Raw genomic sequence first — 23,492 nt, forward strand, 5'->3', positions numbered from 1 at the left:
GGCACATTCTCCTGTAAACTTGAAATAACCTCTAGACTACTTATGATACCTAATACAATGTAAATGCTACGTGAACGTTGTAAATATGGTTAGATACTATGTGAATAGTCATCTGCACGTGGCAGATTAAAGTTTTTCTTTTTGGTAATTTCTGGAATGTCTTTTCAAATATTTTTGATCCGCTGTCGGTTGAATCCATGAATGCGGAAGGCAAACTGTGCATGTGGTATGACACTTATTATTATCACAAGAAGTTTAAAGAGCAAAAAAAGGGGATTATAGAAGAAAAACTGAGAACTGTCACAAGGTATTATACGATTATATGGAAATGAAAGGCCGAGACGGTGAGAGGCAAGAGGAGTTGAAACTGCCCTTTGCAAACCCCCAGGAAGACCTGAGGCTGCTCACCGCTCACGTGCCAGCCTAGCGCCCCCTACAGGCTCCCTCCACACGCAGGCTGACCCTCTGCTTAGCCTGTCTCGCCTACTAGACCTCGAGCTGCTTGAGGGCAGGCGCTGTGTCTTATTCATCTTTGTTTCCCAAGCACCCAGCTCAGCCTGGCACGTGGAAGGTATTCAGAAAATGTCCGATAAATGAAAAAAAGGGAATAAATAATAAATGGACCAGCAGTCCCTAGTCCCACACATGAAGCATCCCTAAAGACATAAAAAATTAGAATGTGCAAAATTAAAAATGGTATTAAGATATTAAAGTGTGTTTATATGAATAACAGATCACCCTACTATTTAATATAAAATTGCATTAAACATTAATGTAAAATAATATGTTGCTGCATTGGTATGTAATAAAATGTATTTCAAACATCCCTGAGTTCAGTTTGCCTTTTAAATGCAATGGCCGATGAGATGTCTCCGGCATTGCATACTTGTTCTGTATTGTTTTCTTTCAGAACTGAACCCATAATCCAATAAGCCCCTAAATATGGCTAAAAATGTGTCACTTCAGGGCACCTAAGAATTACCATATTTGTCTGAAGTCTCCTGTCTGAAACCTGCACCGTCTTAGCCCAAGTTCAAGTTTTTATTTTCTCTTCTCTCCTTTTTTCTTACAAAATGTTAATAAAGACAAATGCAATAAAATAACTGTATAGTTGAACAATGCAAATTCCACCTGGACTGAACCGCTGGCTGACAGATAGTGTCACCTGTGCTGAGTAAAAACCTTCCTTTGGGGCTTCCCCGGTGGCGCAGTGGTTGAGAATCCACCTGCCAATGCAGGGGACACGGCTTCGATCCCTGGTCCGGGAAGATCCCACATGCCGCGGAGCAACTAAGCTCGTGTGCCACAACTACTGAGCCTGTGCTCTAGAGCCCACGAGCCACAACTGCTGAAGCCCATGCGCCTAGAGCCCGTGCTCCGCAACAAGAGAAGCCACTGCAATGCGAAGCCCGCGCACCGCAACGAAGAGTAGCCCCCACTCACCGCAACTAGAGAAAGCCCGCGCGCAGCAACGAAGACCCAACACAGCCAAAAATAAATAAATAAATAAATAAAATTTTTAAAAAAACCTTCCTTTGTCAACTCACCTAAAAACGGTGCCACGCAAGAGGGTTTGCAGAGGTCAGGGCACAGTTACGAAAGGGCAAGCTTTTGTTCAAAGCCAGACCGCGTAGCCATCTGCCCTCAAATGGAAGCCCCGGTGGTGGCCCAGTGGAGGCGCCGCACACGTTTTCGGGGGTAACTGACAAGGACAGAGTGAGCACAGCAGGCGTGTGCCTGTCTCACACACGCCCCATAAACGGTCACGATAATCGCTCTCTTACCAGGAAACGGAACCACTTTCTTACTCTTGCTGAGGTTCTTGAGAGATGCTAAAGAAAAAAAGAAAGAAAAACCCAGATATTAATATTAATACACTGACCAAAGGGTTTACATACCATGACATTGTGATGTGAGATCTACAGCTAAAAGAATTAGCGGAATGTCAGCACGTTGAGGAGGGCTGACAGCATTTAGGGCCATTTTGGTAAAAGTACGGTCCTGCATTTATTACACCGGAAGTCAGGCCAACGTTATGCCAGTTGTAGCCTCTGAGATTATGGGGCAACAGAATTTTGATCTTCTTGTTTTTCTTCCTCTAAGAAAAAAAAGCATATTTTAGTTAAGTTTTTTTTTTAAACTCCCCCCTCATTCAGTTTCCCAGTGGGAAATCAGGGGGAATATTGTGGCATTTCCTTCGCTCCATAACAAGGTGTAATAGGTAACAGGGGCTCTCCAGTTTGACCGGCAAACTGTAAAGTGCAGGTGTTGGGTGTAGCCCACCAACAACAAGAAAATGTTGCTCAGTTTCCACGGCAGCTGCTCGTCAAAAACCTCAACAGAAAAGAGCAGTAAAAATATAATATTCAGTCTACAGTGAAAACTACTAAACCTAGAAATGTGTAATTTACATCAGTACTTGCAAGATACAAGGCACTAGTACACACAAGCACAGCATAAATAAATGCAATAAAACTTCTGCAGATCCACCCATTTCACCTCTTATCTGACAATTCTGCTTTGATTTCAGGCATTTTAAAGTTTGTGGGAGTCTCTGCCGATTCATCAACATGGCATGAAAAGAGTTGTTCTAGTGCAGATAAATGCTCTTAAACACACATGTGTGTCGTTTCCACTGACATAATTAACACAGAAATATTTTTGTTAATATGCACTTCAGTTAAAAGGAACCCAGGAGCCAAATAACTAGACTGAAGCTGTTCTGAAGACCTGTTATGTTGGCAAGTGAGACGAAAATGACAAGCGAGAGAAGCTGGAGGGGGGGGGGGGGGCTGCCAGTCACAGAAGAAGAAATGCGAGAAGCTGTTAGGAGAGTTGATTGGAGAGATTAGACCGCCAGCAGCAGCAGCTCGAGGGATCTGAAAGCTGGAGCAGAGAAAAAACCAACAAGAACTCACAGTTTCAGGAGAAGGCTGGTTTTGATGACAATCGTGGGAGGTCAGAAGCCACCAAGAATCACAACAGCTGGATAACATCAGCAAAACCACTGCCTTTGTCCACCAAGAATTCCCCCAAGGCCCATTTTAAAGTATAATGTGGGCTTCCCTGGTGGCGCAGTGGTTGAGAATCTGCCTGCCAATGCAGGGGACACGGGTTCGAGCCCTGGTCTGGGAAGATCCCACATGCTGCGGAGCAACTGGGCCTGTGAGCCACGATTACTGAGCCTGCATGTCTGGAGCCTGTGCTCCGCAACAAGAGAGGCCGCGATAGTGAGAGGTTCGCGCACCACGATGAAGAGTGGCCCCCGCTCGCCACAACTAGAGAAAGCCCTCGCACAGAAACGAAGACCCAACACAGCCATAAATAAATAAATAAATAAATTTTTTTAAAAAAAGTATAATGTGATTTGAACATATCGTCAAGTACTGTATTCAATACTTGCTTTGAAACCTCTTCCTCATTGCCACGTATTTTTGTGACTGCCAGAATCTACGGCAGCTGCTAGTTATGAATTAAGATGTCAGGCTCAAATTTGTGAAAATAAATCCAATGTTTTGGTTTAAGGTGTAATTACTTTATGAAAGTCAGAAACCCAAAGTTAGACAGCATTTAATTTTTGTGTTTGGTAACAATTACGTAGGCATCTGATTTCTCTGTGAGCTAGGCATGTTTTTAGATAAATCAGCAAAGACGTTTACCGAGTCCTTTTAGGGGATTACATATCAAATCAAAAAGTAGTTTGAATTCACAAAATCTTTGACAGTGGTTTGAAGATCCCAACCGGAGTCCTAGAATCACAGATTAACCTAATGAGTTCTCCTGCAACCAGTATAGTTTTTTTATTCTTAAAATAATTCTAATTTTCTGTATTCAAATGTGCTGCTCATCAGAGAAGATTTGGAAAATAGAGAATAGCACCTCCCCAAATGGAAATAAATTTAAGTCATAGACCCACCACTTGTTGTAAGTTGTAACCTAAATGAAGTCTGGAGTATAAAATCAGCATTTATCTCTGATTTTATAGCCTCAAGATGAACTCCTAGATGGAGATTGCTGGTTCGGAGGTATGCGTACTTCAAAGCGCCCCACAGGAGAGGTTACCCAGGTCACATCCCGCCGAGGACACGGTCTCCCCAGTAGCCCTCTTGAGCGAAGGCTGCTCACTCACTCTTCACGTGCTTGGAAGTGGGCATTTCCAGGCTTCATCCCTTCCTCAGCCCTAAAAGCCCTCAGCCTCGCTACCGCTCACTCCCTGTCCTTGCAGTAGCCACGCCCTCCTCTTCCGGACCACCCTAGCTCATGGCTCCCGTGTCTCCCGCTGACATAACCCCCATCATCATCCTGGGGGAGCTCAGTGGCCACCTTCCAATCACGGCTTCTCATCCAAGGATACTGCACTCTACCCACTCCCACGATCACACCCTAGACCTCATCCTTACCAAGAATGTTAACCCCTCTCAGCTCCACCCTCCCGTCCTTACAGCCCTCTCCCTTTAATGCCCCAACTCTGATTCCTCTACCTGGTCATCACCCGCCCCGCCCCACTGACCCTGCCGCCATCCCTCTGGCCCTCTCCCACCTTGGGCATGCTTCCTTCCTCATCCCACCCAGAGATTACGGTCCATCACCGGACTCATTCCTTTGATTCATGATCACTAACTTCCCAGGATCCCTTAGCTCTACAGCATAACTCTAATACCATCCCTGGGTCCACTCAGTAGCTCGCTCTTCCAAGCAACCGTCTCATGATCTTTCTCTTCGAAACTCCACTCCCTCCCTCTGCATCCACAGCTGATGACCTTGTGGCTATGTGTGAAGATGGAAGCAATCAGACAGACCTCCCACAGGCTCCCGCCCCTGCACTTCTCAACCCACCAGCATCTGTATCCATACACTCTGTTACTTTGCACATCACTCTGGATGGACTGTCCTATTTCTAAACTGTACACGGATGTCACATCTCTTACCTACCCAAGCACATCCTCCTGGCAATTATCCCTTCTCTTTCCTGCACCATCAGTTTGCTCCCCTTTAGATCAGGACAAACATGCTGGAACACCCCCTACCTTTAAAAAAGGGATCCAACCTTGACCACGTGTCCACCTCTACCTACTGCCCCAATCTGTGCTGCCCTTTCCAGCCTGAACACCCGCGAAGTGTTGTCTGTGCTGGACATCTCCATTTCCACTCCTCCCATTCTTTGGATTAACTCCTATCCGGTTTCGAGGTCATCTTTCTATAGGAACAATCTATTGTTAATGCTGCAAATGACTTCCATGTTATCAAACCCAAGGGTCAATCGATCAGAAAAATTTAACTTGATTGAGTTCTATTACTGCTCAAACATTACTCCTTGGAAGACTTGGAGCCATAGTTTTTTAAGCTGAAAGGCCCGTAAGAGGTTGGTCAATAAACTGTACTCCCACTGTGTTCCCTGGAGCCCTGCTGGCCCTCGGAGACGTCTCGGGAGACCGGTTGGAGAACGTCAGTAAGAAGCAAAGGGAAGGCTGAATGTGTGGATTTCAACCCACCCACATCCTCTTCCACCAAACAGTTCCTTTTTTCCCTTTCCACTTGGGGAAAAAGAAGTTCTGGTGTTTCTTTTACCTTTTTATTTTAAAACAATTTTAGACTTACAGGAATGTTGCAAAGATAGTACAGAGTGTTCCAATATACTGTTCACCCAGATTCCCCTGCTGTGAACATCTTACATAACAACGGTCCACTTGTAAAAACTGAAATTAACATTCGGACAATGCTATTTAACTGACTTATTTGGATTTCACTAGTTTTTCCACTAATGTCCTTTTTCTGCTCCAGGATCCAATTCAAGATAGCACCTTGCACTTACTCATATTCTCTCCTAATCTCCTCCAAACTGTGACAGTTTCTCAGTCTTTATTTCTCATGAATTGATACTTCTGAAGCATGCTGGTTGGGTATTTTGTAGAATGTCCCCCAATTCAGGTGTAGCTGATACTTTCTCATTTTGGACTGGAGTTATGGATTTGGGGGAGTAACACCAGAGCCCTCTCACTGCATCACACCAAGAGGTATATTATACCAACATCACTTTATCACTGGTGATAGGAACCTTGATCACTCGGGTAGGTGGTGCCTGTCAGCTTTCTCTACTATAAAGTTTTCTGATGTCTTCTTTCAAAGACTGAAAACCAATGACCTTGTGCTTACCTTTTATTTTGCACATGAAAAAATAAGATTCAGATAAGGCTTCAAATAAGTCATGTTCACAGTCACACTGTGTATTAATATTAGTGGGACTAGAATCCCAAAAGAAGAAAAATTGTAAAGGAGAGATTGGCTACTGGGTCTTTAAGGTCCTTCCCTAGTCTAAATTTCAATCATGTTATAAGCTATTTACCCTTCTTTTATTCATATTGATAAAAACATATCAGAGACTCATTTGAAAGAAATGAGAACTCACTATGCTATAGGTATTATTCCTGTAAAATTTGCCCAGAAATACAACAAAAGTATATGGTAAAAGCAGGTAAGATGCGTTCTTGGACCATTCAATGTTGGCAGATGTTTCAAGCTGAACACTTATTTAGCGCAGAGTAACAATAAAATGTCAACTAGAGGACGAGCCAAAATCAGGTGAACAGGACTCCCCTGGTGGCGCAGTGGTTAAGAATCCACCTGCCAATGCAGGGGACACGGGTTTGAGCCCTGGTCCGGGAAGATCCCACATGCCGCAGAGCAACTAAGCCCGTGCGCCACAACTACTTAGGCTGCGCTCTAGAGCCCGTGAGCCACAACTACTGAAGCCCACGTGCCTAGAGCCCGTGCTCCGCAACAAGAGAAGCCACCGCAATGAGAAGCCTGCGCACCGCAACGAAGAGTAGTCCCCGCTCGCCGCAACTAGAGAAAGCCCGCGCACAGCAACGAAGACCCAATGCAGCCAAAAATAAATAAATTTTTTTTAAAAATCAGGTGAACAGAAATGGCTGGCCACGAGAGTAGGGCGGCGATGAAGGAGCAGCGCACGCCGAGGAGGGCCCTCCCCCAGCCGAGACCCCACTACACAGCACAGTAAAACAGGTGTGGAGGACTCGGGGATGCTTCAGAAGAGCAAGGTGAAGAACAAAGAATGACCCTGCATTTGCGTACAGTTCTAGAGTTTTCAATATACTTTCAGATTACTTTTCTCATCTGGCATCACAACATGTGCTGTCGAATCTGAAGGTGAGAGAAATAACGTTCAGAGAGGTGAAATGACTAGCTCTGGACACCACAGGTAACGGGGCGAGGCTGGTACGTGTCCCCAGAGCCCTGGGTCTACTACACTGTCCACGGCACACATGGGTGAGTTAAACTATCACGGTTCATTTTAATGCTCGGTTCCTCCTTTTTGCTTCTTCTCGATTCTAAAATATTTTTAAAACAATTTTTAAATAATTACATATTAGCATCTTCCCAGCAATTTTAATTTATCCCCTGACGGCTTCTCCAGGACCGTTTTGGAGGAGGGCTGTCTACAAACAGGAGAAAGCCCACACCCCCTCTGGCTACCAGGAAGGCAAAGGAAATGACCCCTCTTCATGCACCCCTTTGAATACAGCACGTCGTCTTGAACCTCTAAAGAGGAAAGCTGCCGTATAAATCTAACTTGTTTTATAATTGCTAAGAAACAATGTTTATAAAACTCAAAAGGTCATTTAATCAGGCTCAGATTCTTTAGCCTAAGAGACTGGAGAAGGGGCTTCATATAGATCAAATGCTACACAGGAGATGAGTTAGCTCCACTAGCACGAGAAAGAGAGAGAGGTTTTAGATTCTCATAAACGACTTGTGTTTCAGTAGTAAGGAAAGTATCCAAGGAGAAAAAAGAACGTGAACACTTTTCTCTAGAATTATTTGGAACTCATTCTGTCTAAAGGCAAAGACTCTGGATTCAAAACTCAAACAACCTCCAGCAAATTAAAGTCAGTCCCACCACCAGCCCGAGTGACCACTGAGCTCTCGTCCCCACGGCTGCTATCGGCAAGGTGGACCTCCCGGACTCTCTGCCCAGCCTCAGCACGGAGGGATGGGCAGCTCTCCGCTCACACTAATCAGTCTAGAAAAGGTAACGGGAAGAGCAGACCCCACGCGGGTTTCACGAATTCACCGCGACTCAGAACCTACAGGAGCATCTGACTCCACCACCTCCTCTTATCAATGAGCCCCTGGGCCCTGCACCCGGTCTGGGTCGACGCAGCGGGTCCAGGGCTATTAGCAGGCATGGGATGCAGGCTCAGTGCTTACTCTGCTTTGTCCCATGTGGCAAACCCAAGCATTATTTTACATCTAAGTAAAGGATCACAGAATATCTCTAAATGGACTTGCCAAAACACGAGCCTCTCAAATAACAGCGCTCATAATTTACAGAAGCAAAAGGAACACCAACCAGCCAGTTACTGCCTACCGCACACCTGTGAGGGTGCACAGACGCATTCAGACGTGCTGACGGGCATGTGAGCATTCACAGCACGAGATCGGGGCCCGGACCGCCAAGCCAACAGTAACCGTTAGGTTTTCTTTCAGTTTTCCTCATCCTTGGGGGAAACAAGGTGCATATTCAGTGGACTCGTTTCCTGCATGGCTAACATCCTGACCTACAGAGCAGGGAGGCTGTCACAAGCCTGCGTGGGGTGACTGTCGGAGCATCTGAATTTAGAATTCAGTTACCGGCTCTCCCACACCTACTTACTAACAGTCAGCTTCCTCAAAGAAAAGGTGGCTTCCATTTACAGGGGAAGCTGAGTCACTGACTTCATCTCACTGTGTGATGTGAATAACTGGTAACAGCTCCCAAGGGCAGAGGCTTTATCCACTGGCCACCTGACAGGAAGAGAAAAGAAGGGGGAAAGATTCCCTTGGCTGGGGAGATGGGGAGGGCTGAGGGCCCTGAGACCCAGAGCCACCATTCTGCTCAGGGCCCCTCTGATGAAAACCATACAAACAGCAGGGAAGACGAACAGAAGCCTGGCTCAGGCAAGTAAGCTCCCAGCTTTACCCAAAGATTTAAACAAAAGGAGAATTAAAAAATAAACCCTCATGATTCATTTTGTTAGAACCAACTGTTACCACAGGTCAGAAGAGGCTGTCAAAACAGACAGCACTCAGGAAAATCACCGCAAAGCCACGATGTGCTTTGAACTAAAAAGATGTTGAGCAAAAAGGCCAGGCCACCACTGGGTCTGTGCTCCCCACTCTTGAGAGGGTCCTGTCTTGCCTCCTGGACCCGAATCGTCACCAACTGTTCGCAGCTCTTTGAATGACAATAACAGGTGATCAGAGAGCCAAGCTAATTTATGATCATAAACAAATGTTAAAAATTCATTTTTAACAATTCCTAAGTTGTCAGATTGACTAAAATCATAGCCCCCCCCCTCAAAAAAAAGAGAGAGAGAGGCCTCTAATGAGGTCTTCTAGAATGAGCATCAGGCCTGGCCAAGCTATAGTTCATGGTTCTTGGGTTCACAGCACCCAGGGGAATCACACGGCCAGGAGACCCACCTGTGTCTACACTGCAAAAAGGGATTTATAAGCCAGGCAGCCTGGGCACTGGGCAGTATCGTGCTGTTCCTGGGACTTTGCCCCTGGACCTGTGAATGAAAAATGCTCTGAAGCAAAGAAAAGCAGGTGGAAATCACAGTGGAAAAAAATTGATTTGTTTTTCTGATTCTTTGGTTCCTTCTCTTTGAATATCCCTCCACTTCCCAATTCCCAAAAACAAACAAAAATAACTGCACTAGAACACAGCCAAAAATTATTCCCAGTGAGGAAAAAAAAAGTATTACTGACTTGAATTAAACTTCAGGGACTTAAAACTGCCTCATTCTCCTAGAAGAATGAAACTTGCAAACTCTCACAAAATATAAGATACTGCAGTGTTTTGGAAACAATGTTGCCACTGCTAAGAATTCTGAGATTTTTAATACCTGATTCTATAGAAGTTGACAGGATGGACGGCTAACAGCCATGAGTATTCAGCAGGGAAGGTAACATTTGTTAAGCGAGGTGTGAAATAGGCTCATTCCCTTCCCCCAAATAAATGTTTGTGTTGGGCCACAGTTTCTGGCGGCCTCGGATTGGCTGCTTAACTCCAACAGCCCGGTGTAATGTGCTTGAGTGAAACACTGCTCGGAGGCCTTGGAGGCTGTAACTGACCCTCAGAGCTGTCGGGTAGAGCCGAGCGGCAGCCTGGCCACTTGGAAAACAACCAGAGGGGTCCTGACATCACTCACAGCCCGCGCTCATCAGGCGCTCAGGGCCGGCGTTACTGTCGAACCCACCGCAAGCCCACGCTTCCAGGGCCGCAGCCCAGCTGACCCCGGTGCCCGGCACCCAGCACAGTGCCTCGCTGGCAACAGGGGAGAGAGGGAAGAGAGGTGGTTTTTCTTGAATTTCTGCTGCTTCTTCAGTCACCTCTGCCACCAAGGACAAGACAGGTAATCATTCCGTTTCCTCCCCTGTAAAATGAGGATCGTCACCTGGCAAGGGTGCTAAAATGAAAATAAAAATCAGAAGGAAATGTCTATGGAGGAATTGTGGAATCCGTGCATATTTTTAAATTATTGTTACAGCAGATGGTTCAATATATGTTTTATATACTTAAGGCTCAATAACAGCCGATAGCACGTAATGGGATTTTTTTAAGTACTCAGGACCTTGACTTCAGGGCCTTCCCTGCACAGAGAGGCTGAAAGGGAAGGTCGACTCTGCCCTCAGAGATTGCTCTCTGGGGTGAACTGTCACCTCAAGAGCAAATAACAAAAGGGAAATCAAGCAACAAAAAATCAAATAACAAAAAGGAAAAGAGAAGCAGGGGGTTAGACCACACCCTAAACCGAACGGACACGCATGTCAGACTTACGTGTGACCCCCCAGCAGGTTTCTTTCTGGTCAGTAGGTGGCAACCTGGGGCTCAAGTGGCTGTCTGCTCCCCGGTGGAGCAAACACCACCTTCATGTTTCAATACCTGGGGGTCTACTTTCTAAACCTCTTTTCGTGAAAACAAAAAAATCTTCTCTGATCATCTTACTGGCATTTATGGATGATGAGTTTTCTCTTAAGTTACCAAGAAGAGTAGAAAATCAAAAGGTACACATTCTCCCAAAATTCAATGGAAATTCTATTTCCCTCACATTCAGTGGAAATTGTTGTTGAAAGATTTTGACTGTGGGACACTGACAATTGTAATTCAATTTTAAAATTGAAACCCAAAATGTTATAACGCAGGGTCGGTCCGAGGGAGCCCGTCTTCCTGGATCTGTCTTTCCTCCCAAGCCAGAGATGAAAAACACCATGAAAGGTCACATCACACAAAGAACTCTCTGCCCTCTTGGAGCCTGAAAACGACCGACCCTCCCCTGACCCAGCCTCGCTGGTCCCCAGATGCCATCCTTCCCGGCTCCTGGTAGCTCTACTTCCTGGGGTCCAAAAAGATGCCCGTGCTCACCTCTTCCAAAGGAAACCTTAGAGATGTTCTTTCAGATCTCTTTTCCCTTCAAGGCTCCCCTTGGGGTTGGTTTAATCTGATTTTAATCACGTATAAATGCTAACAGAAGTCAGCTATTGAGATGTGATGGGTGATCCCCTGCCCACAGGACTAGGAAGTCGGGGCTCATCTACCTCCGTCCAAGCTACCAGGGACCCCTTCAGCCTCTCCCATGGCCAACACTCCTCCTCTACTTTCTTCAAGGGGAACAATCGCGGGTCCTCACACATAGAGCCCACAGAAGAAGAGAGGGGAGACAGCCACACAGTGTTAGATAATCCTCACTACCAGCTAATCTCATGGGACACGACTATCTCACAGGATTGTGATCACGACACTTCAAAGAACAGAGGGCTGCAGGTGCTTTGTTTGGAGGACTAAACTACATCCGAAGAGCATACAGGTTATTGACAGAGATCTGAGCCACAGTTCAAGGCCTTGGGATGGAAAGACACACCCTGGAGTGAGTTCTGGCCAACGTTACAAGCTCAGTAATGTAGGAAATCACCCTGTGACCTTGGGAAGGATGCTCACCCTCTCTATGCCTCAGTTTCCTCATCTGTAAAATAGCCAACTTACGTAATAAAAAGACAAATGGTTAACACGTCCATTTTTACAGTTTGCAACGCATTGTGTCATTTAATACTGTAATATATCATTTTCCTAATCCTCATGGGTAATATGCTACACCAAAAAACCCTTTGTAAACCGCTTCTAAAACTACAAATCTAAACAACTGTGATTATAAATAAATAGTTATGGAAAAATTTAGGAAAGGAATTTCTAATTGGTGGTGTTATTATTGTGGGGTTTTATGGGGGGCAGGAAATAAGACCTTTTCTCTATCAAATGTTCTATGCATATTTTAACTATATTTCAGGAGACAAATTTGACTAGCTGTTTATAATTGATCTTACATGTATCCTCACCCATGGCTGAATTATTACAAACTATATACATTTCTATTTCTTCAGCATCTACATGACATACCTTTTTTCTTTGTGTTGTGTCTTAAGGGAAACTTTTTCTTAAAAGACATTCGTGAATTGTCTTCCTGAAGGAGAAACCATCAGTGTTAGCAGCTGATACTTTTTTCTCTGAATATAAACAAGAGCCCTCAGGACTGGAACACTCAGCTACAACTCGACCCTGAGAACTGAGGTTTGCAACAAAGGTTAGCCCACTGGAGATTATAATGTACTCGACAGTGATGTGCCAAACCACACAGCCCGTGCTGGAAGGCCACCCACCTCTCCTTGGTCCAGCAAGGGCCAGCCTTACTGTGGCCTGGCCTGGGAGTCCAGACCAAGATCAAGAAAGCCCACAGATCACCATGGACCAGATAAGCTCCCCTAGTCAGGCTTCAGGGTCCAGCCCTTCTCTGTTGAACTCTTAACTCAGGGCAGTTCAGTGGCCAAGCTAGAGACCAGGACTTATGGACCCAGTTCACACTGATTCCCAAGGGTCATTCCAAGTTTTCTACCACCATCTTGTCCTCCCAAACATTTCCCGTAACAAAAATGACCCAGCTTCAGCTTGGAATGTAAAGAGCTACAAAGAGAATCACACCCATCCTAACAACAAGAAAAAGCCAGATAATCTAGACAATTATAACCTTCCTGAACTCACCAGAGAGTTGGGATCACAGGGCAACCAACTAGCCTGGCATCTAAGGGCAGACAGACTCCTCCAAGGAGAGGCAGGGCAGAGCACAGGCTTCCCTGGGGCAGAGCACGGGAGGAAAAGACCGCCAACCAAAGGGGTAAGAGGATTTCAGCCAAAAGTTTTGGTGAGTGTAGGCGAGTGTGAGAGCATACAACCAAGGCTCCTTAGATAAATGGCTGATTCCATGGCAGAGAAAGTACAAGATGAGCCTGGAGAAACTTGTAGTAATAGAAACAAAGGAAGTTCTTAAAATAACAAAACATTTCAAAGGGACATGTCAAAGGAACACAGGAGCCAAGTTGAAAGAACACCAATGACCAAAACAGGAACAACTGCCAACAGACACATGGAAAGATGCTCAACATCACTAATCATCACGGAATGCAAATCAAAATCACAGTGAGATCTCACCTCACGCCTGTCAGAATGGCTATCATCAAAAAGACAACAAATAACAAGTGTTGGTGAGGATGTGGAGAAAAGGGAAGCCTCGTACACTGTTGGTGGAAATGTTAACTGATGCAGTACAGAGGTTTCTCAAAGAACTAAAAATAGAACTACCATATGACCCAGCAATTCCACTCCTGGGTATATATTTGAAAAAAACAAAAACACTAATTTGAAAAGATACATGCACCCCAATGTTCACAGCAGCATTATTTACAATTGCCAAGATATGGAAACAATCTAAATGTCCATCAACAGATGAATGGATAAAGAAGATGTGTATATATACACACACACACACACACACACACACACACAATGGAATACTACTCAGACATAAAAAAGAATGAAATTTTGCCATTTGCAGCAACATGGATGGACTTGGAGGGCATTGTGCTAAGTGAAATAAGTCAGGCAGAGAAAGACAAATACTGTATGGTATCACTTATGTGTGGAATCTAAAAACTACAACAAACTAGTGAATAAACAAAAAAGAAGCAGACTCACAGATATGGAAAACAAGCTAGTGGTTACCAGTGGGAAGAGAGATGGGGGGAGGGGCAATATAGAGGTAGGGGAAAAAATTGGAACAATAAAATAAATAACATAATATTGGATTATAAACCAGAGTAGAAAATATACACACAGGAGTCCATAATTATGTGAATAAATGGTTGAAGAAATAAATAAATTGGAGATAAGAAACAAATATTCCTTACAGGAGAATTCCAAAGAACAGAGATCCAAATTCCAAAGAACATAGAGATCAAGATCCCCCCTACTGGAGATGATGGTTAATTCTCACCGCACCTCCTTTTGGAGGCTTTAGTGACTTGCTTTCTACAAATAGAGTAGGGAAAGGGATAAAGAGAAAGTCTACAGTAGAGAATTCTGATAAACAATATATTAAACAAGTAATGAAGGTTAATTTCATTAGGGATGTCACATGGATATCCCCTGTGACAAGAAGAGCTCTCCACCTCTGTGGTATTCTTTCCAAAACCCCATAACTCCAGTCTGATCATGAGAAAAACATCACTGGGGGACATTTATGAGGCCTGATATCAAAACCAAACAAAGACATTATGAGTAAAGAAAACTGCAAATGGATAAGCCTCCTGAAAACAGACACAAGGCTCCTTCATAAAATATTAACACATTGAATCCAACTACATGTAAAGAAAGATAATACATGATGAACAAGTGGGGTTTATCCCAGGAAGTCAAATCTAGTTCAACATTTGAAAATCAATCAACTCAACTCCACATCTCAACAGACTAAAAAAGGAAATGACATGTTTGTCTCAATAGATGCAGAAAAACCATTTGACAAAATTCAGCATCCATTCATGGTAAATCTCTCAGCAAATTAGGAATAATAGTTTTCTCAATCTGATAAATGACATCTATAACAGATATATATAGATATAGATCAATACAAACATATATACAGAAACATTACATATATATGAACGTAAACATATACATACACATACACACAGCTAACATCACACTTAGTAATAAAAGTCTGAATGTTTTCCCCTTAAGATCAGGAAGAAGTCAAGCAGGTCTGCCTTCTCCCCTCCCATTCAATATCATACTAGAGGCGCTAGACAGTGCAATAAAGTAAGAACGAGAAATAAAGACATATGGTTAGGAAAGGAAGAAATAATATGGTCTTAATTCACAGACAATATGACTGTCTAAGTAGAAAATCCCAAAGAATCTACAAAAAGCTTGAGCTAATGAGTTTACCAAGATCTCAGGATTGAGGTCAAAATATAAAAATCAATTGTTTTTCTATATATTTGCAACAAACAATTGGAAATTAAAATTTAAAATTCCATGTACAATAGCTCCAAAAACAAAACACTAATGCATAAATCTAACAAAATATGTGCAAGATCTGTATGCTGAATGCTAAAAACCATTGATTAAAAAATCACAGACCTAAATAAATGGAGAGATAGAGTATGTCCGTGGTATATCAAATTCAATATTGTTAACATGTAGATTCTCCCTGATCTCTCGATCAGTATAATCCCAATCAATCTCACCAGGATTTCTGCAGAAATTGACAAGTTGAATCTAATATTTATTTGGAAGGGCAAAAGATCTAGAATAGCTCAAAACAATGTTGAAAACGAAGAATAAAAGTAGAGATCACACATAATCTGTGTTCAAAACTCCAGTAATCAAGGACATTCAATATTGGTGGAAAGAAAGGTACAGAGATCAACAGAAGATCTATTGAGTCCAGAAACAGCCCAACAAAAATATGGTCAGGTGGTTATGAAAAATGTGAGAAGAAATGAAATACAGAAAGGACAGTCTTTTCAACAAATGGTGCAGGAACAGCTAGACATCCACAAGTAAAACCAAAAAATAAACCTCACTCCACACACTGAACTACATATAAAAATCCACTCAAAATGGGTCCTGGACATCAATGTGAACCATAAAACCATCAAGTTTCTAGAATAAAACATAGGGGAAAATATTTAAGACTTTGAATTAGGCATAGAACTCTTAGCTATGACATGAAAAGCACAATTTAGAAAAGAAAAATCAGTAAATTGGACTTCATCAAAATTAAAACTTCTGCTTTTCAAAATACAATGTTAAGAGAATGAAAAGACAAGCCACAGTAGGAAAAAAATATTCGCAAAACACATATCTGATAAATCATTTGTATCTAGAGTACATAAAGAACTCACTCTCAACACTCAATGAAAAAAAAAGCAAACAACCCCATAATAAAAATGGAGGCAAAAGATCTGAATAGACATGGCCAGAAGAAGATACGTGGGTGGCAAATAAGCACATGAAAAGATGCTCAACGCCGCTAGTCATTAGGGAAATGCAAAATCAAATCACAAATGAAATACAAGTATAAAACGACTAAAATTGTTTTTCTAATTGAAAATACAAACTGCAGGTGAAGCCACAGATCACCTGAAACTCTCATTCACTGCAGGTAGGATTGCAAAATTGTACTGCTGCTTGGGGAAAGTTTGCCAGTTTCTTACAAAGTTAAATATGCATTTACCATATTTCACAACAATCCCACCCCTAGATACTTACCTCATCAGTACATAAATGTTCATAGAAGTTTTTTTTCAAAATTGCTAAAAACTGGAAACAACCCAAATGCCCCTCAACTGTTAGGTGGATAAACAAACTGCAGGCCATCCATAAAATGGAAACTACTCAGCAATTAAAAGGGATGACTGGGTGGGACATACAAGGGGGATGATTCCCATACATATCACGGTAAATAAAAGAAGGCAGCTTCCAAAGCGTACCTACTATACAAGTCCAGTTATGTGACGCTCTGGAAAAGGCAACACCTTAGGACAGAAGACAGATCAGTCTCTGCCAGGTCACGGGGGGAGAAGGGGGAGGTGGCCGACCACAGAGGAATAACGACGCTCAGAACAGCTGAGCACCTGGAAATTTAAGGGGACGTCGGAAGTGAGAGAGTTGCAGAAGGTCTGAGATCCAAAGCCTGCCCAGCTCTCACTCACCACGAACTGCACATTTGTATATGTTTGCCCAAACTCCTAAAATTCCAGTGCATGTAAGTTATACCCCAGTAACGCTGTTAAAAACAAATTAGCTTTTGAAGAAACCATCCCAAGACTAGACACTCGGGAGCCAGCCCACTCAACAGTTTCTGGCTTTGGTCAGCCAAGCCTCTGAGAAGCTGCACCACCAGTTTTCTTTCCAGCATGAGAAAGAGCAGACAGCCCCCAAAGTCACGGGGGCCCTGGCGCAACACCACTTCGTCTGAGATGTGTAATGCCCGGAGCATCGCTCAGCCAGAAAAGAGCTAAAAGCAAAAAAAAAAACAAAAACAAAAGATGTGTCCCAAATCCACGTGGTGAAGTTCACACTCTCTGTCGGCAGGAAAGCCTTCAGGGTCTCGCCTGGAGCCCAGGAGCACGGTTCCAGAAAGCCGAGCTCCGGGCCCTCCCTGCCACCGAGCAGAAGCCACGGGTCAGAAAGGAATGAGGGGAGCTGCTAGGCGCACACGGAGAGCAAAATGAGCAGAGTAAACAGGAGAGCTCAAGAAGCGGGCAGGCAGGAGCCACTGTGCGAGGGACAAAAGCCTGCGGACTCGGTCATCTCCGAGCACGTCAAGCAGCACAGCAAGGAGACTTGCCGTGTGCAAAATGATGGCAACGCGTCAGGAGATGGGTTTTAAAAATGAAGAAAGCGTGGCTTATCAGGAGAGGCATTACATATATGGAAAATCACTTTTACAAAACTCATCATTGCTTCAAAATGAGAGATAAATGGGGTATGGCTGTATTTGCATTTTACCGAACTGTTCTCAAAACTGCTCAGTTTGGCCTGCGGCATCACTGAAAGTGTGTGGTAAGCAATCTCTGCATCCTTACCACCATCTCTAAGATTAAACACTAAAAATCTATTTGCAGAAGGCTCATCACTTGCTTTAAAATGTCATAAAATACTTTCTAAAACATTTCACAGAAGCACTGGGCTGAAAACAGAGACATGAGATGACACAGTCTTTCTGTGCCATTTTCCAGGGATCCCTGGCAGCTGATACCAGGCAGCACTCAGAAAGCTCCTCTTTTGACTTTGCTCCCATGACCACTGAAGAAACAGATTCTCCAAAAATGCCCACCTCAGGCCCAGGACTAAGAATGGAGATAACAGAGATATTGGGGTTTTCTTCACATCCATTCTTACTAATGCCCTGATACGTCCTCCACCAGGAGGGATCTGACTCATCCCAGCTCATACCCAGAAGAACCTGGGTCGACCCTGCTCCCAGCACGTAAGGGGCACCTCTCCAGGGCTCACCCTGGATTACTCTGATCCTATTTACGCCACGCCTGGGCTAACCTGCCCACCCAAAATGCCTTCAGAGAGCGAGCAGGAAGAATTAAAGGTGTATTACCTGTAACCCGCTCTGTGCATGATTTCTTGGGGTTGGAGGTAAGGATAGTTCACTTAGGTGAAGTTACTTGGGATTTCCTTGATTTTCAGTTATCCACATTGTTGAAAAGGGGAAAAAATATAGATTAACTCCTAAGTACGTTGGTGGTTATATTCATCTCTACTTTAGCTTATATTCCCAACTTTTAAAAAACAATCTAGTCTTGTCAAAATAGACCTAGAAAGGAAAGGTCACTGATGATTCAACAGAAGGTAGACTTTTCCTCAACTACATTACAATTCTCTAAGAGACCAGAATGAGGGCAAAAGGGAAAATTCCCACTGTAAAACTTTCTTCAGTTAAAAATATATCTGCTCCTACTGAGTCCTTCCTTCATGGATTTATGGTCATCCTTAAAGTAGAGTTTTTAAAAATCAGAAATGAGGGGGAAAGGGAAGGAAATAAAATAAGGGGCAACACCTGAAGCCAAATAGAAAATAGTTCTCAGTACAGAGAACAGACTTGTGGTTGCCAAGGGCGGAGGGGTGTTGGGGAAGGGGTGGAGTGGGAGTTTGGGATTAGCAGGTGCAAACTAGTACATATAGGATGGATAAACAACAAGGTCCTACTGTGTAGCACAGGGGACTATATTCAATATCCTGAGATAAACTATAATGGAAAAGAATATATAAAAAGATATAACTGAATCACTTTGCTGTAGAGCAGAAATTAGCACAACACTGTAAATCAACTATACTTCAATAAAACTTTTTAAAAATAAAAATAAAAAATAAAAGCAGAATGACAAAACTTAGTTGTGGGAAAAATAAAAAAAGAAAGAAAATAGTCCTTCAATATAGTAAGCACAAAGAAAGAATGGGGGAAATACAGTATAGCTCCTTTTTAAAAATAGAGGAAATTCCAGTTGCAGAGACTGAAAACAAAAGAGATTTTAATCCCTGTTTCAACGTCTATTTCCTGGAAATGTCAAATATTAGCCAATCACCAATTACCTATTTAGCACCTACTGTGCGCCCAGGGCTCTACCGCCACTGCTCCAGGGAAATGTAAGGCGTGGCCTTTATACTCAAGGAATTTGTGGTTATCCCGAGGGGCTGATTAATAAACTTCAAATGCACACCAAATGCGACGGCACATAACTACGTGTACAACCGGTAATACAGAGCAAGTTTTGCAGGATTTCAGAAATGACCAAAGTTCGGAGTGGACAAGGTTGGTTTCACAGAAGCCATGAGACTTACGGGGGGATGATACGGTTGTTGAACAGAGCGGTGACACAATTCAAGGGGCATAAACAGAGTCAGAAGAACAGTGTGAGGCTAGGAGTTGACCTACGTCCCCCAGGAGAGAGAGACCGAGCAAGGGGAGTGGAAAGAACTTCCTGAAGGACCCGCTGGAAACGGGTGTGAAGCAAAGGAAGAGCAAGGGATGAGACTCTGCCTGGGCAACAGGAAGCGCAAAGGTGCCGTGGACGGAGACGAGGATGAACGTAGGGGTTGGGACGTGACTTCCTGGAGAGGAAGCAGCACACCCAGACGGAAAGGCAGGGGCTCGCAAACATCATGAGCCTCTCCCTGCTCCAGAAGGTCTGGAAGAACTGAAGCCACCAGAGATCCCATCACAGACGAGGGACTGGAAACAGAGGTGGCACACGAATGGGAGTCAACACAATGGAAGTGATTTCCAGAGTCATCAGGGTAAACTCCCTACAGAGTGAGGGACCAGGAGGAGAACCGGGAGGGAAGAGAGGCAAAGGCCCTGCCCAAGGGCGGAGCCAAGATGGAGATGAGAGTGTGCTGATCAGAACCGGGTCTTCCTGGGGGACAGAGGAGTCTTACGGGTTGACAGGCGGTGTCAAAAAAAACACCTCCCAACGATTTCAAGGATAGAGTAGATGAAGAACTGAGCAGTGAATTTGAGGGTGAGTGGTTATGAGCGAGGTAATGCTAGGCAACCAGGGGTCAAGCCACATCTCCAGCGGCTGATGAGACAGTAGAGGGGAGGGGGTAGAATTAGTGCATATTGGTTATTGGTGTGGAAAACCTGATGTGAAAGGCAATGCAGAGATCTTCACGTGCAGCTGTTCACAAAGCAAAGGACAGTAAGCATTCTAGGTCAGTAAATGAATGCAGGTGAGGTGACAGGTGGCAGCCACGTGTGCTGGAAGGGCCAGGAACAATGTTCAAAGGTTGTTTCATCCCCAGAAAGACTGAGATTCATGGAACACTGCTTTACTTGAAAGGACCGACAACAGACAAACTAGTTATTCAGTCATGGGTACCGGGCAGATGCTTTCTTGAACAAAACAAGGTTATGACTTCAGTGAAAACAATTCACAGTGTTTCACAGCTTCCCAATACTGAAAGTATTTTCTAAAGATATTCCTGGAAATACTACTGCATATGATCTTTTTCTAAATATTATTTAATTAACCGTGTCAATGTCTGCATAACTTACTGAACCAATATTTCCCAAATCACCAATGCATCATCTTGCAAAATCATGCATGAATAAAAATCCATTCAAAGTGCAAGATTATTACAATGGATTTTAATGTAACAAAGAATAAACAGTTCACTGATATGGTTTCTGATTCCAAATTGCAGCTAACCTTTAAGAAATCATCCCGGGGCTTCCCTGGTGGCGCAGTGGTTGAGAATCTGCCTGCCAATGCAGGGGACACGGATTCGAGCCCTGGTCTGGGAAGATCCCACATGCCGCGGAGCAGCTGGGCCCGTGAGCCACAACTACTGAGCCTGCGCGTCTGGAGCCTGTGCTCCGCAACAAGAGAGGCCGCGATAGTGAGAGGCCCGCGCACCACGATGAAGAGTGGCCCCCACTTGCCACAACTAGAGAGAGCCCTCGCACAGAAACGAAGACCCAACACAGCCATAAATAAAGAAAAAAAAAGAAATCATCCCTTGTCAAAAAGGGAACCCTCCTACACTGTTGGTGGGAATGTAAGTTGGTGCACCCACTATGGAAAACAGTATGGAGGTTCCTCAAAAAAGTAAAAATAGAGTTGCCATATGATCCAGCAATCCCACTCCTGGGCATGTATCCAGACAAAACTCTAATTCAAAAAGATACATGCACCCCTATGTTCATAGCAGTACTATTCACAATAGCCAAGGCTTGGAAACAACCTAAATGTCCATCGACAGATGAATGGATAAAGAAGATGTGGTACATATATACAATGGAATATTACTCAGCCATAAAAAAAGAATGAGATAATACCATTTGCAGCAACATGGATGGACCTAGAGATTATCATACCAAGTGAAGTAAGTCAGAAAGAAAAAGACAAATACCATATTATATCACTTATATGTGGGATCTAAAATATGACACACATGAACTTATCTACAAAACATAAACAGAGTCACCGACACAGAGAACAGACTGGTGGTTGCCAAGGGGGAGGGGGTTGGGGAGGGATGGTGTGGAAAGTTGGGGTGAGCAGAGGTAAGCTATTATATATGGAATAGATAAACAACAAGGTCCTACTGTAGAGCACAGAGAACTATATTCAGTATCCTACGATAAATCATAATGGAAAAGAATATTTTAAAAAGAATGTATACATATATGTATAACTGAATCACTTTGCTGTGATTAACACAACACTGTAAATCAACTATGCTTTAATAAAAGAAAAAAAAGAAATCATCCCTTGTCGAGTTTTGGTATAGTATCAAAGAATATCCACAATTATCTGAAAAAAGCTCTTAAAACATTCTTTTCTTTTCCAAGTACATATTCTTCACCTACTTCTATCAAAATATCATATAGCAGCAAAGTGATGCAGAAGCAAGTATGAGATCCAGCTGCCTGGATCTGGCAAAATTGATTTATTATAGCTATTTTTTAATTAATAAATAAATGGCTTTAAATTTCTCAGCTTTAATACCTAATACAGTAACAACTGATAGATATCACCCACGTAAGTACAAGCTCCTTGCGATCCGCAATTATATTGAAGTGTATAAAGGAGTTCTGAGAATTATAAGTTTGAGAACCACACTAAAGTATTTATCAAAATTTGATAGAGTACCATGTAATTCACCAAGCATATTATAAAAAATAGATGCTTGTGCATTAGTTCTAAAAGTGGTACCCTGAGTCCATTATCACTTTACACACCAAACCTCCAAGACCTAAAATAAACTCAGTCACAACTTCCAAGCTCACCATTTGCAAGGAGAATTTCTGAATAAGAATTAGGAAAAAGAAGTCACCAGCTTCACCTATGAAGATAGCTTTTTATTACTTTAATTTTCAATCTGATTTTTTATTTTTTATTTGCATATTTTTATATATAGCAAGAAAGAAGAGAAACTTTGCATTAAAAATACAGTCCTAACCCCCTTCCCAATTGCTAGCCTCTCCCTCCCCATGCCTGCAGCCTTTCTGCCAGACTCAGGAGAGCAGCAATTCACAAATCAGGTGATAAGTCTGCATCTTACTGCATCTTTCTGTGTCTGAACTTTGCACAGAGTCTTTTACACCTGAATAGATACTGAACATGGAGTATACCCTCACTGGAGATTTGGAGTTGGTTTAAAATACTTCTGTTGCAATAGGGAAATTACCAAAGATTACAGTATTGAAAGAAGCAAAGAGATGTTTCCATTTCTTCCGCCGTAGTAGGAAAGGACAGGAGAAGAATCATTTCTCGGAGTGCTTCTGGCACAGCATTTGAAGATCCCATAGACCCAATATATTCCACAGACAGACAGCAGGGTCAGGGAGTCAACGGCTGGTCTAATGCAGGCTTATTTACCAGGTATAGGTGTGGAGACTTTGTGATACATGTTTGGACGGTAGTGACAGAGAATGTTGAATGTCACACAGGCTTCCGACACAGAGGATGGACCTGAAGGATGTTTGGGATCATTTTGCTGCACCCCAAATAAACGCACAGCTTGCTAAAATTCATACACGTTCTGTGCCTACAATATTTACCAATCTGTGAAATGC

General features: G+C 43.3%; 1 protein-coding gene across 1 annotated transcript in view; it reads right to left on the bottom strand.

Annotated features, from left to right (window-relative positions):
• Nucleotides 1–23,492, bottom strand: part of DCDC2C (doublecortin domain containing 2C) — a 155,579-nt gene that overhangs the window by 52,180 nt on the left and 79,907 nt on the right. Inside the window, 1 exon segment of the mRNA XM_036872599.1 lies at nt 1,785–1,832. Coding sequence (XP_036728494.1) covers nt 1,785–1,832 — 48 coding nt within the window.

Source organism: Balaenoptera musculus, chromosome 13 (genome assembly GCF_009873245.2).
Source record: "Balaenoptera musculus isolate JJ_BM4_2016_0621 chromosome 13, mBalMus1.pri.v3, whole genome shotgun sequence".
NCBI lineage: Eukaryota > Metazoa > Chordata > Mammalia > Artiodactyla > Balaenopteridae > Balaenoptera > Balaenoptera musculus.